Source organism: Pelophylax lessonae (assembly GCF_965119305.1).
Source record: "Pelophylax lessonae genome assembly, chromosome: 2".
NCBI lineage: Eukaryota > Metazoa > Chordata > Amphibia > Anura > Ranidae > Pelophylax > Pelophylax lessonae.
This window is the reverse complement of record NC_138769.1, coordinates 616,191,644-616,212,986: the sequence shown is the minus strand read 5'-3', so window position 1 is coordinate 616,212,986 and position 21,343 is coordinate 616,191,644. Positions and strand designations below refer to the sequence as shown.

Below are 21,343 nucleotides of genomic sequence, written 5' to 3'. Positions count from 1 at the left end.
TGGCCAGTCTCAGGGAAAAACCACGGACCAGGAAGGACGCCTACCTATGCAGGGCTGGTGCAAGGATTTCTGACACCCTAGGCGAAACCTTATTTTGCGCCCGCCCCCCCCCCCCCCGCTCTGCTCCTACACACTCGGGCTCAAGTTGACGATCATCAAGCTTTGTCCACACTATTCAGCTGGGGATTCGTGGGCAGATCCCCTGCTGAATCACAGCTGAATGGTAATGGACGGAGGTCAGCTTTTTTACATCCATACCTGTTCAGTTTATGTCCATGTGTATATTAGCAGAGTGGACAGTGGCAAACCTGTAATTCTTCTATGGGCAGCTGGATTCAAACAGACCTATGTCTGCTTACATCAGGCTACCTCCGTTCTGTAATGTTTAGATTCAGAAAAATAGGAAAGCATGCAGTTAGGGTTGCCACCCCATCTCTTTAATGCAGGACACATAATAATTACACAGGTTCTGAGGCCAATATAATGCACCTAAGGTACCAAGTGAGTTTAATTACAACCTTAATCAGCCACAGAACCTGTGTAATTAATATGTGTCCTGGTTTAAAGGGATGAGGTGGTAACCCTACATGCAGTCCTTTTCCCTTTGTTTCTGGACCTGAATGAATGAAAACGGGGTAGGTGTAAACAGACACAAGTTTATTTACATCAGCTTGCCCATAGACCTGCATGGACCTCATGATCAGGCCTGCCTGAAAAAGAGACACGACCACCCTGATTGGAAAGGTTGTGTGAAAGGGCCATAGGGGAGAGTTGTTGGGGGGGTGGTAAAAAAAAAAAAAAAAAAAAAAAAAAAAGCAGCTCAGCTGCACATTTTTACTGCCCTCCAACTGTGGCTGTACTGTATATGCTGATAAGTGTATCAGCATATTCAGCCATATACAGTAAAGCCACAGTATCAGAATACACAGCCATATACACCACAGCCACAGAATCAGTATATACACTACAGTCACAGAATCCGTATATAGAGTACAACCACAGAATTAGTATATACAGTACAACCCCAGAATCAATATATACAGTACAGCTACAGAATCCGTATATACACTACAACCACAGAATCAAGTGTATACAGTATAGCTACAGAATCCGTATATACACTACAGCCACGGTATCAGATTATAAAGTACAGCCACAGTATCAGAATATACAGCCATATACAATACAGCCACATAATCAGTATATACAGTACAGCCATAGTATCAGAACACACAGACCCAATCAATATATACAGCCATATACAGTGGGAACACTCTGTGGCTGTACTATATATGGCTGTATATGTTGGTACCGAGGCTGTAATGTGTAATCACTGTACCTTCCATGTCCTGCCGCCTGACTGTGCATGCACGTGCACCCGCCGCCGGAATCCCACACCTGCTCCTGCAGCCACCTCTTACTCCTGTACAGACTCTTCAGAGTATCACTCTGCCAGGGAAAGGATGTGGGCTGCCGTGGCTGGCCAGACCATAACTTCAGGATCAGGACATGCGGTGTCCGCTTTATCCACCTGCGCGCCGAAAATTAAAGAAAAAAAATGCCCTCACGGCTCTCACCTCCTGGGCCCCTCAAACCTAGTAGTAGTGGTGGTTCTGCGCTGCACTGCTCCTCCACAACCAATGTAAAGCTGCCAGCCTCCCCGCTGGGCTGATCGGGACCGGGCACGGCACTGAAGAGGCGGTTCAGCAGCCCTGGTGCCGCCCCTGACTGATACACCTACCTATAGGTAGCGCCGGCCCTTCTGCTATGCAGATAGACGCTTACACCATGTAAAATGTCATGTCACTGTCAAAAAAATAATTAAGCATCTGCTCCACAGTGGCACATTTCTCAATTCCATGACTTTTCCAAAACTTTGTGGGGTTCAGTAATTTTCCAAAACTTTTCCAGGCCTGGAGAGTGTCCAATAATTTCCAATACCGGAGGATCCTGCCTTTTTCCTGCTCCACTGCTCACATATTCCGCTTCATACATACAAGAAATCAGTACTTCGCCACTTAATTAAATCTGCCAAAGCATGTATTACCCTGTGTTGGAAAGGCCCCAACCCTTCTTCCATTGCTATGTGGCTTAAGGTCAGGAGTATCAAGGTCACGGAAGACCTAGTGCTTACCACCCAAAACAGGAGAGAATATACTAAAAACATTGTCATATTGGGACATGTTGTATATTCAGAAGGGGGGAGGGGGTCCCTCCTGGAGAGCTGCTCTGGGGATTGAGGTCCTCCTGACCTTATTGAGGATGCACGCATGCATCCCATCACCCAGGCTCTCCTCCCCTTTTTTTGTTTTTCAAAAAAAAAAAAAAAATGTGTTTTTCCCTTATGTTTTTGCTTTGTTTTGGTGCTCATAGGCATCCTTTAGTCTCCATTCACACTGGTACGACTGGTCAGGCGACTTGGTCAGCCTGACAAGTCACGCACCGTCGCGTCCCATAGTGTAGTACAGGAACGGTTCTAATAGGAGCGACACAAGTCACTCCGCCTTAGAAAAAGGGTCCTGTACTACTTCGGGGCGACCTGGAGCGATTTGCATAGACATTCATTTTATGAAGTCCGTGCAAGTCGTGCCGAAGTCGCGGTGCACGCGACTTCACAGGTCACCCCCTAAGTCGGAGCGACGTAGTGTGAACCGAGCCTTAGTTTCTCTCTTCGTTTCTTTTCCTCTATAATTCTGAAGTGTCCGCCAGAGCAAACTTTGGCATATTATCTACAGTTTTTGGAAGTGAGAAATAATGTGGGTTTTAGTGATGTCAGAATATCTTGCATTTCTGTATCTCGCGTTATATTACCAATCTACTTTAAATTGCCTTTATATTATGAGAGATCTTGTATCTATTCTGTTGTACATTGCACTGATGGATGCTTTATTCATATATATATATATATATATATATATATATATATATATATATATATATATATATATATATATATATATATATACACACACACACATACATACACATACATACATACATACATACACACACACACACACACACTTATCTAAATATTTGAAGAAATTTTATTCTTCACATTTTTTTTTTATTGGATATGTCTAAGAGCCAGTTCACACCATAAAAACGCAGTCCGGATGCGTTCCAGATGCTTTTCTGCATGCGTGTTTTTGATGCGTTTTCGATGCGTTCAAGTGCGTTTTTGATAAAGTCTAGTGCGTTTTTCCACCTCTTTTTTATCCTTGCATAAGGACACGTGTGTTCCAGTTTGTTTTTGATGCGTTTTACAGCATTTCAGTACAATCCAGTGCAGGAAAAAATGCAGCATGTTCTACTTTCCTTCTGGAACACACTGGAACTGCAAACACTGGTGTGAACGATGCAATTGGGAACTATATAAAAAAACTTACTTTCCATAAGTTTTTGATATAGGAGGGAAAAAAATAAAAAAGGCGCTGGACTGTAACATGTATTTTTCGTATATATTGTGCAAAAAAAAAAAATACAAAACCCAGTGGGGATCAAATACCACCAAATGAAAGCTCTATTTCTATGAAAAAGTGATATAAAATTTTATTTGGGTACAGAGTTTCATGAGTGCGCAGTTGTCAGGTAAAGTAACGCAGTGTCACAAAGCAAAAAAATGGCCTGGTCACGAATATAAATAAGCAAACAATAGAGCACGGTCACTTTTCTATGCCTCTATCATTTGCTTCTATCAATGAAATTCTAATTTGTCCAGAAACAAAAAACAAAATGTTTGCACCTGGATGCACAAAGTGGTTGAGAGGATAACTAGATTTTTGACTTACCGTAAAAATCCTTTTCTCTTAGGTTCATTGACGGACGCAGTCCTCTGATGCATATCAGTAGGGTAATACCGCCCCCTACAGGAGTAGAACACTAGGCAGAAAGAATTTCTGGCTACGCCTATGGGCAGGCAGTCCCTGGGGGTATACCCTCTCTCTTCCTGCATAGGATGTCAGTTTTGTTTTAAAGGAGTGTCAGAGAAAAGCACACCAACCCACACAAAAAATTAGAAGGGCAGGTACTGCATCCGTCATAGAACCTAAGAGAAGGAATTTACGGTAAGTCAAAAATCCAATTTTCTCTATCGTTCATTGACGGACGCAGTCCTCGGATACACATCAGTAGGGACATCCCAAAGCAGTACCCAAATGAGGGGTAGGAACAGCAGAACAAAGAAAAAAAAAAAAAACAGTCCCCAAGGCCAACAGGACCAATAAGGCAACACAAGACTAATCAGAACAACCAAATGAGGTCCACCTGAAAACAAACATAAAAACACCCAAGGGGCCCCCTAAACCGCAGCCTGCAAAACCTTGTAGCTAAAGGAGGCATCCGCAGATGCCATCACATCCACCTTATAAAATTTGGTAGAGGTGTGAACAGACGACCAGGTCGCCGCCTTGCATACCTGAAGCACAGAAGCCTGATTGCGAAAAGCCCAGGAAGCACTAAGCGCCCGAGTAGAATGCGCCTTGACAGGGAAAGGTGGAATCTGACCCTTAATGGTATAAGCCTGCACCACTGTCTCTCTGATCCATTTTGAAATAGTCGCAGTAGACGCAGGCAGGCCATTCTTTGTGCCATCCGTGAGCACAAAGAGCGAGTCAGACTTGCAAAAAGACTCAGTAGATGCCAAATACACCCTGATCGCCCGAACAACATCCAGGGTATGCAGAGAAAATTCCTTAGGATGTGTTGGCTTAGAGCACAAGGAAGGTAAAACAATGATCTCATTCAAGTGAAAACTGGAAACCACCTTCGGCAGAAAAGACGGATCCGGCCGAAGCACCACCTTCTCCTTGTGAACCACCAGAAAGGGAGAACGACAGGACAACGCCGCCAGTTCAAACACCCTGCGTGCAGAAGTGATAGCCACCAAGAAAGCCACCTTCTGAGCCGAGGTAAGCAGGGGAACCTCCTGAATATTCTCAAAGGGAGGCCTCTGGAGAACCGATAGCACCAAATTAAGGTCCCAAGGTGGTACCTGAGGTCGCACCGGAGGTACCAAGTGTCGCACCCCCTGGATGAAGCTACGCACCAGGGAATGGGCGGCCATTTGCCTCTGGAAGAAAATAGCCAAGGCCGAGACCTGACCCTTGATAGTACTCAAGGCCAACTTTTGATCAACTCCCCGTTGAAAGAAAGCCAAGATCCGAGTGACTGAAAAGGAGCAAGGGTGGGTCCCAAGGGACTCACACCATGCAATGTACGACTTCCATGTACAATGATAAATCTTCCTGGAAATCGCCTTCCTCGCTTTTAGTAGAGTGGGAATCACTGAAGCAGACAAACCCCTGTCCTTCAGCACCTGGCTTTCAACAGCCAAGCCGTCAAAGCCAGCGACTGTAAAGCCGGGTGGAAGATTGGCCCCTGAGACAGTAGATCCTCCCTGAGAGGAAGTCTCCACCGGACGTCTGCGACAAGCCTGACCAGGTCGGCGTACCAATCGCGACAAGGCCAGTCCGGAGCAACAAGAATGACCGAATCCCTTCCGCCTCCATGCTGCAAAGAAGTCTTGGCAACAACTTGAGAGGAGGAAAGGCATTCATCAGCCGGTACTGGCCCCAGGGGGCCACCAGCACGTCCGCGGCTTCTGCTAGAGGGTCCTGAGTGCGGGTCACAAACCTCATAACCTTCCTGTTGATGCTAGACGATGACAGATCCATGTCCGTAGTGCCCCAGCGAAGGTACAATTGCTGAAACACATCCGGATGCAGGGACTACTCCCCTGCATCTAAGGCCTGGCGGCTGAGGTAATCCGCCTGCCAATGTTCCACTCCCCGGAATGTGGACAGTGGAGAAAGCTGGAACATGGCGCTTCCCCCATCGTAGAATGCCTGCCACTTCCAGGACTGCAAGGACACTCTTGGTGCCCCCTTCAGGGTTCATACACATTCTTATCAATAAAATTCCATGACTTTTCCATGACTTCACGTAAATATTCATGACCTAAAGTTTCATGAAATGTCTATGTATACATGTTAAATAAGCAGAAAATCCATGTCACACCCAGTATATTTTTACTAAAATAAATGACAATCTTTGTAGTGTACAGTACCTCTGCAGTTAGGGTTTCGTTTCTGGATACAGCACGACTCAAAATGGTCCCTTGTTTTACATTGGATGTGATGGAAGCACCGCTGCCGCAGCTGGGAGCTGTGTGTCACTTCAGTCGCACGGGTGAAAAAGCCAGCGATTGGATTGGAAGCTGTCGAGCACGCAGCTGCAGACTGGTGCTTTGCACCTTTAGCGTGGCTAGACAGCGCTGCCTCTCCCATGTTCGAAATGTCAAACGTTTTACGACACAGAGTACATTTAGCACGTCCCAGGTCCTGATCTTTCTCCAGCCACCTCTCATACTTTTCATCATGAAGCCATACATTTTAAATCTGCATTTCCCTGGCATTGCTACCCTGTGAACACACTAACTTTTAGCTGAAACTGTGTTACCCCCATAAAGTTAACTTGTAATTTGACCAATATACTGTAACTGGAGAAAGAAGATTAATGGCCGCTCCTGCTTGGGGATAAAGCTTCAGTTCAGGCAGTCATGATGGAGGTGCACCCGGACTGGTAGGGATGGCACAAATGCGGCGCTAACGCTGGTCTATACTCAGGGGTCAAGTCCTGGGGAAAAAAGTGTGGGGCTGTGGACATGGTACAGGAGATGGTCAAAGGCTGCAGACAGACATGGTACAGGAGATGGTCAAAGGCTGCAGACAGACATGGTACAGGAGATGGTCAAAGGCTGCAGACAGAAATGGTACAGGAGATGGTCAAAGGCTGCAGACAGACATGGTACAGGAGATGGTCAAAGGCTGCAGACAGACATGGTATAGGAGATGGTCAAAGGCTGCAGACAGACATGGTACAGGAGATGGTCAAAGGCTGCAGACATGATACAGGAGGTGGTCAAAGGCTGCAGACATGATACAGGAGGTGGTCAAAGGCTGCAGACAGACGTGGTACAGGAAAAAGTCAAAGGCTGCAGACATGGTACAGGAGATGGTCAAAGGCTGCAGACATGGTAGAAGAGATGGTAAGAGACTGCGGACATGATATAAGAGATGGACAGAGACTGCGGACATGATACAAGAGTTGGTCAGAAACTACGGACATGATACAGGAGATCGTCAGAGACTGCAGGCATGATAAAAGAGATGGTCAGAAACTGCGGACATGATACAAGAGATGGTCAGAGACTACGGACATGAGACAAGAGATGGTCAGAAACTGTGGACATGATAGAAGATAAAAGAGCACAGGGGGCCTGAGAGCACAGGGGAAGCAGAGAGCACTGGAGGAGCTGAAGGGCACGAGGGGGGGGGGGCTGGAGAGAATTAAGGGGGGGTTTGGAAAGTATTGCAGGGGGGTGAAGAGCACTGGGGGGGGGCTGGAAATCACTGAGGGGGGAGCCAGGGAGCACAGGGGGGTGGAGAGCACTGGGGGAGATGAAAAGCACTGTGGGGAGCTGAAGAGCACGGGGGGGGCTAAGAGCACGGGGGGGCTAAAGAACACTGGGAGGGGGCTAAAGAACACTGAGGGGGGGGGGCGTTAATAGCACTAAGGAGGGGGCGTTAATAGCACTGAGGGGGGGGGCGTTAATAGCACTGAGGGGGGGGGGCGTTAATAGCACTGAGGGGGGGGGGGCGTTAATAGCACTGAGGGGGGGGGGGCGTTAATAGCACTGAGGGGGGCCAGCAAAGGAAGTTGTATAGGAGGGGGATGGGGCAGCTGCATATAGATGAATTGAACTTTCCATATTCCTCCTGCAGCCGCTGAGAGGAGGAGTAACAAGCATTCAGCGACAGCAGGAGGAATATGGAAAGTTCAATTCATCTATATGCAGCTGCCCCATCCCATCCCCCTCCTATCCAGCACACAAAACAAGGCTGCTCAGACACTCTCACTGACCTTCTTCCTGCCGCTGCAGCTGCCTTCTTCACGCGGAGATGCGAGCGGCCCGGCGGACACCAGCCTGACACCCCCCCCCCCAGTGCGGCGATGCGGGCGGCCTGGCTGACACCGGCCTGACACCCCCCAGTGCGGCCCGACACCCCCCAGTGCGGAGATGCGGGCGGCCCGGCGGACACCGGCCTGACACCCCCCAGTGCGCCCGATCCCACTCCCTCCCCGCTGGTACGCCCCTGGGAGTGGGGACAGCAAGTGCATTTTTTCTCGGTTTCAGGTTTAAGTGGATCAATCCACCGCAGAGTTCCTAACCTGTCACGGTCTATTCACTAAGGGGGGGCGTTAATAGCACTGAGGGGGGGGCGGCGTTAATAGCACTGAGGGGGGGGCATTAATAGCACTGAGGGGGGGGGAAATAATAGCACTGAGGGGGGGGGAAATAATAGCACTGAGGGGGGGGGGCGTTAATAGCACTGAGAGGGGGGGGCTAAAGAGCACTGAGGGGGGCCAGCAAAGGAAGTTGTGTAGGAGGGGCAGCTGCATATAGATGAATTGAACTTTCCATATTCCTCCTGCAGCCGCTGAGAGGAGGAGTAACAAGCATTCAGTGACAGCAGGAGGAATATGGAAAGTTCAATTCATCTATATGCAGCTGCCCCATCCCATCCCCCTCCTATCCAGCACACAAAACAAGGCTGCTCAGACACTCTTACTGACCTTCTTCCTGCCGCTGCCTTCTTCACACGGAATGCGAGCGGCCCGGCGGACACCGGCCTGACACCCCCCAGTGCGGCGATGCGGGCGGCCCGGCGGACATCGGCCTGACACCCCCCAGTGCGGAGATGCGGGCGGCCCGGCGGACACCGGCCTGACACCCCCCAGTGCGCGCGATCCCACTCCCTCCCCGCTGGTACGCCCCTGGGAGCGGGGACAGTAAGTGCATTTTTTCTCGGTTTCAGGTTTAAGCGGATCAATCCGCCGCAGAGTTCCTAACCGGTCACGGTCTATTCATATTGAAGAGGCCAGTGACCAGGCTTCAGCTGTGCAGCGCGCTGCGGATGATTAATCCACCTAAACCAGAAACAGAGAAAATAGTCCACTTACTGTCCCCCGCTCCCACGGAAAACAGGGGGCCCGGAGACATATTTTCTAAATTAAATGGTTGCACAATATGGGGGGGCGTGGCGACCGCCGTGAAAGATGGCCGCATAGCGTGGAAGCTCCGGGCTCACCTGGCGAAATCTAATCTCCACAGCCGACCACATCGACTGTCCGCGCCTGCACCACCCGGTTCTGGACGTGGGAACCCCTTGGGAGCATTTCTGGCATGACAAGGCGGAGAACCGAAGCCGCTGCTGTCCGTAAGATGTCAGACTTCTTTGGGCCGGCCGCCGTTGGTACACAGCAAAATGGCGCCGAAGCCCATCCACTGCCTCAACGGGTCCGCCCTCTAGCGGCGGTCACACAGACTGACGTCACGGCTTCTTTCCCAGCGCTCAGTCCGTCCGATCCACCGCTTCAGATGCGCTCTGCACGCTCCAGTGATTCCTCCCCGGCGACTCCATCCACCCAGAGCCCAGCTAAGTCCCGGCATAGATTAGGCATGTGACGATATCAGATTTCCATGCTGCGATTAATTGATTAGGGTTTTGTCACGGTATACGGTATTATCACAGTATTCAGTTATTAAACTTAAATTATTACATTTCTACCTCACTTCAATTTCATTGCTGAATTTAGGGACTTTGGTTCACTTTTGCACATAATTATATAGTCAGTCAGTACAGACTCTGTGAACCAGGCCTAAAATAAGCCATCAAGCAGTGTCTGGCCTACCTGCTGATGACTGGTCCTGGCGCTCTGATCCAATGGCCTGGTCATTAGGGGCTAAATCCTTGCGGCCCAGAAGTGGTTAAACCTGCAGGAGGACCGGTGTTTTTATTTGTAAATTACTTTTCACATGCTTAACCACTTGCCGACCGCCGCACGACTATCTACGTCGGCGGTCAGCCCCTCACAGGCAAAGTGACGTAGGGCTACGTCACTAGCTTGTGAGGGTCTAGGGAGCGAGCGCGCGCCGCTGGAGGCACGCTCCCGCGTGGTCACGGACCCCCCCGCGCGTGTGACCGCCATTACGCGTTAAAAAAAAAAACAAAAATGACAAAAATCTTTCCCTTAGTCAGTAAACGCAATAACTTTTGCGCAAACCAATCAAAATACGCTTTTTGCGATTTTTTTACCAAACATAGGTAGCATAATACAAATTGGCCGAAAAGGTTAAAAAATTTTGATTTTTACATTTTTTTGGGGGGGAATTTCATATTAAAAAAAAGGGAAAAATATTGTTATTTTTGCAAAATTGACGCTCTTTTTTTGTTTATAGCGTGTGATCAAAAAAAAAAAAAAAAAAAAAAAAAAAAAAAAATCGCACAGGTGATCAAATACCGCCAAAAGAAAGCTCTGTTTGTGGGAAAAAAAGGACGCCAAATTCGTTTAGGTACAGCGTCGCACGACCGCGCAATTGTCCGTTAAAGTCACGCAGTGCCGAATCGCAAAATAACCCCTGGTCGTTTAGCAGCCAAATCCTCCGAAGGGGCTTAAGTGGTTAAGGCCTAGTTCACATGTATGCGGGTTGGCGGTTCACATGTATGCGGGTTGGCGGCCCACATTTGCACAGGCATAGCAGCCCATTGATTTGAATGGGCTGCTATGCCCTCATTTTACGCAGGAAAAAGGTGCATGCAGCATTTTAAAAAAATGCAGTGGCCTTTAAATCCATCCTACTTCTGCACCATGCGACTTACCTGCAGTTCCTGCTCTGGCAAGCTTTCTGCGTTTTTAAATACATGGGCCCAGCATTTAAAAACACAGTTTGCGTTTGCAGGAACTGCAAGTAAGTCGCATGGTGCAAAAGCAGGATGGGGTTCACGGCCTATGCATTTTTTAAAATTCTGCATGCGGCTTTTTTCAGCTGAAAACACAGGCATAGCAGCCCAACCCCATTCAAATCAATGGGCTGCTATCCCTATCCCTGTGCAAATATGGGCCGCCAACCCACATACATGTGAACCGCTAACCCGCATACATGTGAACCAGGCCTAAAGCAATAGTAAAGTAATTTACAAATAAAAACACCGGTCCTCCTGCAGGTTTAACCACTTCTGGGCCGCAAGGATTTAGCCCCTAATGACCAGGCCATCAGATCGGAGCGCCAGGACCAGTCATCACCGGGTAGGCCAGACACTGCTTGATGGCTATATACTAATGTAATGTGGGCTGCTATGCCTGTACATCTATATACAGTGGGTACGGAAAGTATTCAGACCCCCTTAAATTTTTCACTCTTTGTTATATTGCAGCCATTTGCTAAAATCATTTAAGTTCATTCTTCTTCCTCATGAATGTACACATAGCACCCCATACTGACAGAAAAACACAGAATTGTTGACACTGTTGCAGATTTATTAAAAAAGAAAAACTGAAATATCACATGGTCCTAAGTATTCAGACCCTTTTCTGTGGCACTCATATTTAACTCAGGTGCTTTCCATTTCTTCTGATTATCCTTGAGATGGTTCTACACCTTCATTTGAGTCCAGCTGTGTTTGATTATACTGATTGGACTTGATTAGGAAAGCCACACACCTGTCTATATAAGACCTTCCAGATCACAATGCATGTCAGAGCAAAGGAGAATCATGAGGTCAAAAGGAACTGCCTGAAGAGCTCAGAGACAAAATTGTGGCAAGGCACAGATCTGGCCAAGGTTACAAAAAGATTTCTGCTGCACTTAAGGTTCCTAAGAGCACAGTGGCCTCCATAATCCTCAAATGGAAGACGTTTGGGACGACCAGAACCCTTCCTAGAGCTGGCCGTCCGGCCAAACTGAGCTATCGGGGGAGAAGAGCCTTGGTGAGAGAGGTAAAGAAGAACCCAAAGATCACTGTGGCTGAGCTCCAGAGATGCAGTCAGGAGATGGGAGAAAGTTGTAGAAAGTCAACCATCACTGCAGCCCTCCACCAGTCGGGGCTTTATGGCAGAGTGGCCCGACGGAAGCCTCTCCTCAGTGTAAGACACATGAAAGCCCGCATGGAGTTTGCTAAAAAACACCTGAAGGACTCCAAGATGGTGAGAAATAAGATTCTCTGGTCTGATGAGACCAAAATAGAACTTTTTGGCCTTAATTCTAAGCCGTATGTGTAGAGAAAACCAGGCACTGCTCATCACCTGTCCAATACAGTCCCAACAGTGAAGCATGGTGGTGGCAGCATCATGCTGTGGGGGTGTTTTTCAGCTGCAGGGACAGGACGACTGGTTGCAATCGAGGGAAAGATGAATGCAGCCAAGTACAGGAATATCCTGGACAAAAACCTTCTCCAGAGTGCTCTGGACCTCAGACTGGGCCGAAGGTTTACCTTCCAACAAGACAACGACCCTAAGCACACAGCTAAAATAACGAAGGAGTGGCTTCACAACAACTCCGTGACTGTTCTTGAATGGCCCAGCCAGAGCCCTGACTTGAACCCAATTGAGCATCTCTGGAGAGACCTAAAAATGGCTGTCCACCAACGTTTACCATCCAACCTGACAGAACTGGAGAGGATCTGCAAGGAGGAATGGCAGAGGATCCCCAAATCCAGGTGTGAAAGACTTGTTGCATCTTTCCCAAAAAGACTCCTGGCTGTATTAGATCAAAAGGGGGCTTCTACTAAATACTGAGCAAAGGGTCTGAATACTTAGGACCATGTGATATTTCAGTTTTTCTTTTTTAATAAATCTGCAACAATGTCAACAATTCTGTGTTTTTCTGTCAGTATGGGGTGCTATGTGTACATTCATGAGGAAGAAGAATGAACCTAAATTATTTTAGCAAATGGCTGCAATATAACAAAGAGTGAAAAATTTAAGGGGGTCTGAATACTTTTCGTACCCACTGTATATATTTTTTTTTCTCCCCCTTCACCCCCCAGATAGAGCCCACACTACAATAATATAATTGAGCATTGATGAACTTACAGAAATTGCGCTGATTTTCTTTTTCTACATCTCTATATAGTATAGCTATAGCTGATCTGCAGCACTTCTGAAAGTTTCCATCAAAATACCACTCATTTTTTTCCTAAAAACCCCAAGGCGCCTGATCTTTTTATATTTGATACATAAAATAAAAAAAAACAACTTCTATGCCAGGACCAAAGATCCAAGCAAGGAACTAGGTCCTTACTCCTGACTAGGCAGATTAAAACTGACATCCTATGCAGGAAGAGAGAGGGTATACCCCAGGGACCATAGACCCATAGACGTAGACAGAAATTCTTTCTGCCTAGTGTCCTACTCCTGTAGGGGGGCGGTATTACCCTACTGATATGCATCAGAGGACTGCGTCCGTCAATGAACGATAGAGAAATATAGTTTTACTAACATATGTCAAAGTTGCAAAACTGTCCAGTTGTTATTTGTTTTACCTTTGTCACGAAGGAAGGGGTTAAGGCCATTCCTTAGTTAATATATTCCGCAACTTGTTTTTTACAATCAGTACTATAAACACCAAAACTTTTAATACACAAATCTTCTCACATTTCTTTATACCAATTATATTATGAAAATAAAATGCATGGTTATTTTTGTTACCTCACATAGTAGACATAGTACATTTGATTCCTGCATCTTACTAGAGCATTCATGGCAGAAGTAATGTCCGCAATGATTTTTCATATAGATTCCTAGAAGCAGAGAGAATGAAATAAAAAAAAAAAAAAAAAAACTCTAGTCAGTCAGATAGAAACGATTTTTGACAGTGTAAAATTCTTTTTTCTGAAGTTCATTAACAGACACAGCTACATATTCTTAACCATTGGGTTATGCTGCCCCCTACAGGAGGACACTAGGCAGGAAAAAAAAAAAAAAACTTCACCATGCCTATGGGACAGTCCCTGAATGCATATACCTACTCACTCTGCTATAGGATTCAGTTTTGTTGCAAGCAATGTCAGAAGTTAAAAACCCCAACCCACTCAGAAACAGAGGAGCGGGCGTTGCGTCTGTCAATGAACTTCAGGGAAAAAGATTTTACGGTAAGTCAAAAATCGGGTTCTCTCTATCGTTCATTGACAGACTCCGCTCCATATTCTTTTTAACCATTGGGACAACCCAAAGCAGTATTTGCATGAGGGGGCGGGAAAATGGAGAAAGAATGTAATTTATTATTATTTATTATTATTTATTCAGGTACTTTTATAGTGCTGTCAATTTAAGCAGCGCTTTACATATACATTGTACATTCACATCAGTCCCTGCCCTCAAGGAGCTTACAATCTAAGGTCCCTAACTCACATACATACTAGGGATGTAACGATATCGAAGATATCGCAATATCGTATCGTCGTGGTTGTGTCTCGATATCGTCGTGGTTGGGTTACAATATTAAAAAGGACAGGTGTCCATCAAAAAGCAAGAGGAATAAACACAGTCCCGCGGAACAAATCATTGTTAACTACATAGACCAGAGTTTAAGGATTTTTTTTACTGTTTTTTTTTTTTTTTTTTTTCTTGCATTGTATGATCTTTCTGATGAAAAACGTGAACATAAGCTAAATGACAGGTCAGTGTTTTTTTTAAAGGCTTTTTGACTAACTGTTTTATTTAAGTTTAAGTTATGTTCCTAAATACCAGTTTTAAAAGGCTGCCTTTATTTGCCTTGCACATTTAAACTTGACTTAACTTGATCTTTGTTTGCACTTAAAAGGGAATTGCCTATTGTTTGTTTACAATTGTTCTAGCTGCTTCTTAACTTGAACATTGCACAGAAGAATCAGTTATGCAATCAAATATTACTATACAGAATATTGATGTTCCTGACTACAACTTGCACTTTAAAAGCACTATGTGATCAGTGTTTTATGTTGTCATGGATCCATAAATACAACAATAAATTGCCTGTTGACTGGCAAAAGCAGAATAAATGTCGGTATTTTTTCGCTATTATCATTACAAACACTATCATGAGCTATTTAACAATACCATGAGCTTTTCCACAATATCGCAATAAATATCGTACCGTGAGGTCAATATCGAAATTGTATCGTACCGTGAGATTTTGATATCGTTACATCCCTAATACATACACAGTAGAGCTGCACGATTAATCGTATGAAAATCGCGATCTCGATTCACCCCCCTGACGATCTAAACCTGACATATGCTCGATTCTTTGCATAGCTGCATAGCTGCGAGGAAGCAGAGAGTACAGCTGTGTAAAAAAAAAAAAAAAAAAGCCTCCGGCAAACGCCTATCAGCATTAAGGCTCGGTTTCCACTAGTGCGACTTGCGGTGCGACTTGACATGTCAAGTCGCACAGCAAGTTAAAAGCCATTGTTTTCAATGGGGCCCGTTTCCACTGCCGCGGCTTCAGTTGCGGCGACTTCAAAAAGTAGATTGTGTACTACTTTTGAGCCGTCTTCAGTGCGACTTCCCTCTATATATGAGGGACAAGTCTCACTGAAGCCGCAGTTTACTTTCGCTACGAAGTCGTGCTAGAAGTAGCACGACTTCGTAGCCGCACTAGTGGAAACCTAGCCTTAGCCCCCGTTCACACTAAGGCAACCTATGAGGCGACCTGGTCGCCTCACAGGTCGCCTTCCATAGGGAAGCTGCGGACCCGTTCTAATAGGAGCGACACAAGTCGTTCCGGCTTAGAAAAAGGGTCCGGAGCTTCTTTGGGGCGACCAGGAGGCGACCGCCATAGACTTCAATGTTATGAAGTCCGTGGCGGCAGCTCCGAGGTCGCCGCACGCTGCTCGCACCGCGACCTCCGAGTAGCGTCGCGTGTATGTGAACGGGGCTAAGTCTCCCAGTAACTATAAACAAAAATGATTACATTGTATCTATTCCTTCCCTCTGCCAGGGAGAAAGGAAGTTTAACCTCTTAAAGACTAAACCTTTTTCTGACACTTGTTGCTTGCAAGTTAAAATCAGTTTTTTTTGCTAGAAAAGTACTTGTAACCCCCAAACATTTTATATATTTTTTTAGCAGAGACCCTACAGAATAAAAAGGCGATTGTTGTAATATTTTATGTCACACTGTATTTGCGCAGCAGTCTTTCAAACGCAATTAATAGACTTTAACCACTTACCTACAGTGCACTTTCACCCCCTTCCTGCCCAGACCGATTTTCAGCTTTCAGCGCTCTCACACTTTGACTGAGAATTACTCAGTCATGCAACACTGTACCCATTCAAAAATTGTGTCCTTTTTTTCACACAAATAGAGCTTTCTTTTGATGGTATTTAATCACTACTGGGTTTTTTATTTTTTGTGCTATAAATAAAAAAAGACTGAAAATATTGTGAAAAAACGCATTTTTCTTTGTTTCTGTCATAAAATTTTGCAAATTAGTAATTTTTCTTCACAAATTTTGGCCAAAATTTATACTGCTACTTATCTTTGGTAAAAATAACCCAAGTAAGTGTATATTATTTGGTCTTTGTGAAAGTTATAGAGTCCACAAGCTATGGTGTGAATCATTGAAAATTGATCACACTTGATCACACCTGATGTACTGAAGGCCTATCTCATTTCTTGAGACACTAAAAAGTCAGGAAAGTACAAATACCCCCCAAATGACCCCTTTTTGGAAAGTAGACATTCCAAGGTATTTAATAAGGGGCATGGTGAGTTTTTTGAAGTTGTAATTTTTTCCCACAATGCTTTGCAAAATGAAGATTTTTTTTTTTATTTTATTTTTTTTTTACAAATTGCCGTATTAACAGGTTATTTCTCTCACACAGCACATGTATACTTGCAACTACACCCCAAAACACATTCTACTACTCCTTCTGAGTATGGCGATACCACATGTGTGAGACTTTTTCACAGCCTGGCCACATACAGAGGCCTAACATCCAACCAGCACCGTCCGGCATTCTAGGAGCACAAATTTCACATATAATTTCCTGACAACCTATCGTACTTTTGAAGGCCCTGGAGCACCAGGACAATGGAAACCCCCTATAAAATGACCCCATTTTGGAAAGCAAACACCCCAACGTATAATTTTTGAGGCATAATGAGTCTTTTGAATATGTCATTTTTTTCCACAAGTTTTTGGAAAATGTGGAAAGAAAATGAAAACACATTTTTTTTTTACACAAAGCTGTCAATTTATGCAATATTTCTAACACATAGCATGTACATAGCAAAAATTGCACCCCAAAATACATTCTGCTATTCCTCCTGAGTATGGCGATACCACATGTGTAACACTTTTTCACAGCCTGGCCACATACATAGGCTTAACATCCAAGTAGCGCTTTACACAAAGTTGTCCATTTATCCACTTTAAGACTGGGCCTATTTTTGACACTTGCTGTTTACAAGCTAAAATCATTTTTTTGCTAGAAAACTACTTGGAACCCCCAAACATTATATATTTTTTTTTAGCAGAGACCCTAGAGAATAAAATGGAGATCGTTGCAATATTTTTTATCACACCATATTTGCGCAGCAGTCTTCCAAATGCGATTTTTTTGAAAAAAAATCACTTTTTTGATCTAAAAAATAAGAAAACAGTAAATTTAGCAAATTTTTTTTCCATAATGTGAACGATAATGTTACGCCGAGTAATTAGATACCCAACATGTCATGCTTCAAAATTGCGCATGCTCACAGAATGGCGCCAAACATTGGTACTTAAAAATCCCCATAGGCAACAATTTAAAAATTTCTGCAGGTTACTAGCTTAGAGTTACAGAAGAGGTCTAGGGCTTAAATTATTGCTCTCGCTCTAACGATCGCGGCGATACCTCACATGTATGGTTTGAACACCGTTTACATATGTGGGCGGGACTTGCGTATGCGTTTGCTTCTGCGCGCGAGCTAACGGGGACAGGGCGCTTTAATTTTTTTTTTTTTTTTTTTTTCCTATTTATTTTATTTATTATTTTTTTATTTTTACACAGTTTAAAAAAAAAAAATGTTTTGATAATTTTTATTCCTATTACAAGGAATGTAAACATCCCTTGTAATAGAAATAGGCATGACAGGTCCTCTTTATTGTGAGATCTGGGGTCAAAAAGACCTCACACCTCACAACTACACTAAAAAAGAAAAAAAAAAAAAAAAATTGTTGAAAGAGGAAAAAAAAAAAGCAAAAAAAAAAAGCGGCCCTTTAAACCGGTTGCTAGGCAACATCTTTTGACGTAGCTCCGGTCCTCCAAGACCATAGAGTTGAGTGAGGGCCATCTTGCCCTCACTCGACTTCCTGTCTCTGAGGATCCGGGACCGGATAGTTTTCCCCGCTGCCGGCGGGTCCGGTAAGCTGGGAAAACGTCTGGGACGCGGCAGGAGGGGGGGGGGCACCTCTTCCCCTGCACCGTAAGGGTAATTCCGCGGCGAATCCGCCACTGGGACCACCCTTATCTGAAAGCCGACCGCCCGCCGTTTCAAAAAATACCGGGGTTATGGGGGCTATCTGCTGCCATAACCCCAGTATTTAGCTTTTAATGGCCGACGCATATAGTCGTTAGGCGGTCAGTAAGTGATTGCATGTATATGGCAAACAGGTGACGATGACTGATGGGGTGACAGGTGACGATGACTGATGGGGTGACAGGTGACGATGACGGATGGGGTGACAGGTGATGATGACTGATGGGGTGACAGGTGATGATGATTGATGAGGTGACAGGTGACGATGATTGATGAGGTGACAGATGACAATCACTGACCGGGTGACATGTGACGATGATTGATGGGGTGACAAGTGACGATCACTGATGGGGTGTCAAGTGACGATGATTGATAGGGTGACAGATGACGGTGACTGATGGGGTGACAGGTGACGATGACTGATGGGGTGACAGGTGACGGTGACTGATGGGGTGACAGGTTACGATGACTGATGGGGTGACAGATGACGATGACTGATGGGGTGACAGGTGACGGTGATTGATGGGGTGACAGGTGACGGGGCGATGGTCACTGATGGGTGACAGGTGACGGGCGATGGTGCACGGCGGTACTGATGGCAGTCTCTGGTGACCGGTGAACTTTAGGCTACATTCACATGTGAGCGTAGCGATCACGGGCAGAATCACTGCGATTCTGCCCGCGATCCAGAAATCATTGCAAATGGCGGGACGCCTGTGCGTTGCTCGCTGTGCGATGTTGCTGCGATTTCCGCCTGCCGAATCGCGGTAACATCACGCAAACAACGCATGACGCCCCAAAGAAACTCTTGTACTTTTTTGGGCGTCATGCGATGTTTGCGCGATGTTACTGCGATTTGGCAGGCGGAAATGGCGGCAACATCGCACAGCGTTTGGGGTGCTATTGCAAATCACGGGCAACGCACAGGCGTCCCGCAATTTGCAATGATTTCCGGATCGCGGGCAGAATCGCGGTGATTTTGCCCGCGATCGCTGCGCTCACATGTGAACGTTATGGGTGTCAATTTCTGGGCACTGATGAGGTGACTGTTGGGTGACAGGTGACATTGGGGGGGGCTGAGGACTGTGTGGGGACCTTTATTACTGTGATTTTACTTTTTACATGTGTACAGAGCAGTAACTCACTATTTCTAGCTCTTCTCCCCTCATACTGGAAACTGTATGAGGGGAGAAGAGCTAGTAACAGTGAGTTACTGCTCTTTGTTTACATTTTGTGATCGGCTGTGAATGGATTCACAGCCGATCACTTAGTAAACAGTCACTGTCAGTGACTGTTTACTACCGCCGGTGACAGCTGTGTTCCTACGGAACACAGTGCCACCGACATGACCGCGCTGCGCGCTCCCGATCGCGCATGCGCGGTCATCTCCCGGCCGCCTCCATTGTGATCGGCTGTGTCATTGGAACACAGCCGATCACGTGGGAAACAGCCATGCCTATTGGCTGTTTCCCCCCTGCCGGTGACCGGCTGTGTCCCGGGGACACGCCGACACCGGCAGTGCACGGCGGCGCGCCCGCGATCGCGCGCCTGCCGTGCATTTACTGGGTCACGTCATATGACGTCCGCCCAGGATAATAGCCGCACCGTCCCGCCGTCATATGACGGCGGGCGGGCGGTAAGTGGTTAATGAATAAAAAAAAAAAAACGTAACAGTAAAGTTATCCCAATTTTTTTTGTTACACAGAGAATCGTGAGAGAATCGTGATCTTTATTCCAAGCTAAAAAATCGTGATTCTCATTTTGGCCAGAATCGTGCAGCTCTAATACACAGTAGGGCCAATTTTTTTTATACAGGATCCAATTAACCTACCAGCATGTCTTTGGAGTGTTGGAGGAAACCGGAGTACCCGGAGGAAACCCACGCAGGCAAAGGAAGAAAATGCAAACTCCAGGTAGTGTCGTGGATGGAATTCCCCAAAGGCTAAACTTTAGTCAACCAGGTAACAAGGAGCTCAACCAGGAACAACTGGAGCTCACCTAGAAACATACACCCCCAAAGAGAAAATTGCTCTTTTAAACAGCAGCCTGCAAAACCTTGTGGCCAAAAGAGGCATCCGAAGATGCTAACATCTACTTTGTAGAATTAATGAACGTGTGCACAGACGACGCGGTTGCCGCCTTGCAAACTTGTATTACTGATGCCTGATGGCGAAAGGCCCAAGAGGCACTCAGCGCCCTAGCAGATTGCGCCTTATCGGAAAGGTGGAACCTGACCCTTAAAAAGGGAATACGCCTGTACCACCATCTGCCTGATACATCTGGATAAGGTCGCAGCAGACGAAGCCAATCCCTTCCGCGGTCATTCTGTAAGGACAAAAAGGAGTCTGATTTCCTAAAAGACTCAGTAACCGCCAGGCAAACCCTAATTGCCTGAACCACAGCCAAAGAATGCAAGGCATTTTCCTTGGAATGCTTGGGCTTAGGACAGAGTGAAGGCAGCACAATGTCTTCATTTAATTAAATCTGAAACCACCTTATGAATAAACTACTGATTAGGTCAAAGTACCACTTAATCTCTGTGGACCACCAGAGAAGAATGACAGGACAGCGCCGCCAATTCAGATACTCTGCGGACAGAGGTTATAGCCACCAAAAAGGCTACGTTCTGTGACAGTGTAAACCGTGGAATTTCCCTAAGTTTTCAAAGGGAGGTTTTTGAAGAACAGACCGTACCAAGTTAAGATCCCACGGAGGTAATGGGGACCATATTGGTAGGAGCCACATGACAAACTCCCTGGATAAAAGTGCGAATCAAAGAATGCGTAGCTAAAGGGCGTTGAAAAAACACCGCCAAAGCCGACACCTGGCCTTTAACAGTACCCAAGGCCAACCGCTGCTCAACCCCTCTTTTCAGAGCCCAGGTCACCTGGACACAATGCTTACCAAGTACTACCCAGCCCCCCCCAGGGGATACCACGCTCCAATACAATGGTAGGAAGGGCCAAGGAACAGCAGGGCCAAGGAACGGAGCCACCA

General features: G+C 46.0%; 1 protein-coding gene across 1 annotated transcript in view; it reads right to left on the bottom strand.

Moving 5' to 3' along the window:
• LOC309548215 (RING finger protein 17-like) overlaps positions 1 to 21,343 on the bottom strand; it is a gene marked incomplete at both ends in the record, with an annotated part of 197,925 nt that overhangs the window by 150,705 nt on the left and 25,877 nt on the right. The window contains one exon of the mRNA XM_082248169.1: positions 13,552 to 13,643. Within this exon, the coding sequence (XP_082104295.1) occupies positions 13,552 to 13,643 (92 nt within the window). The remainder of the gene's footprint in view (positions 1 to 13,551; positions 13,644 to 21,343) is intronic.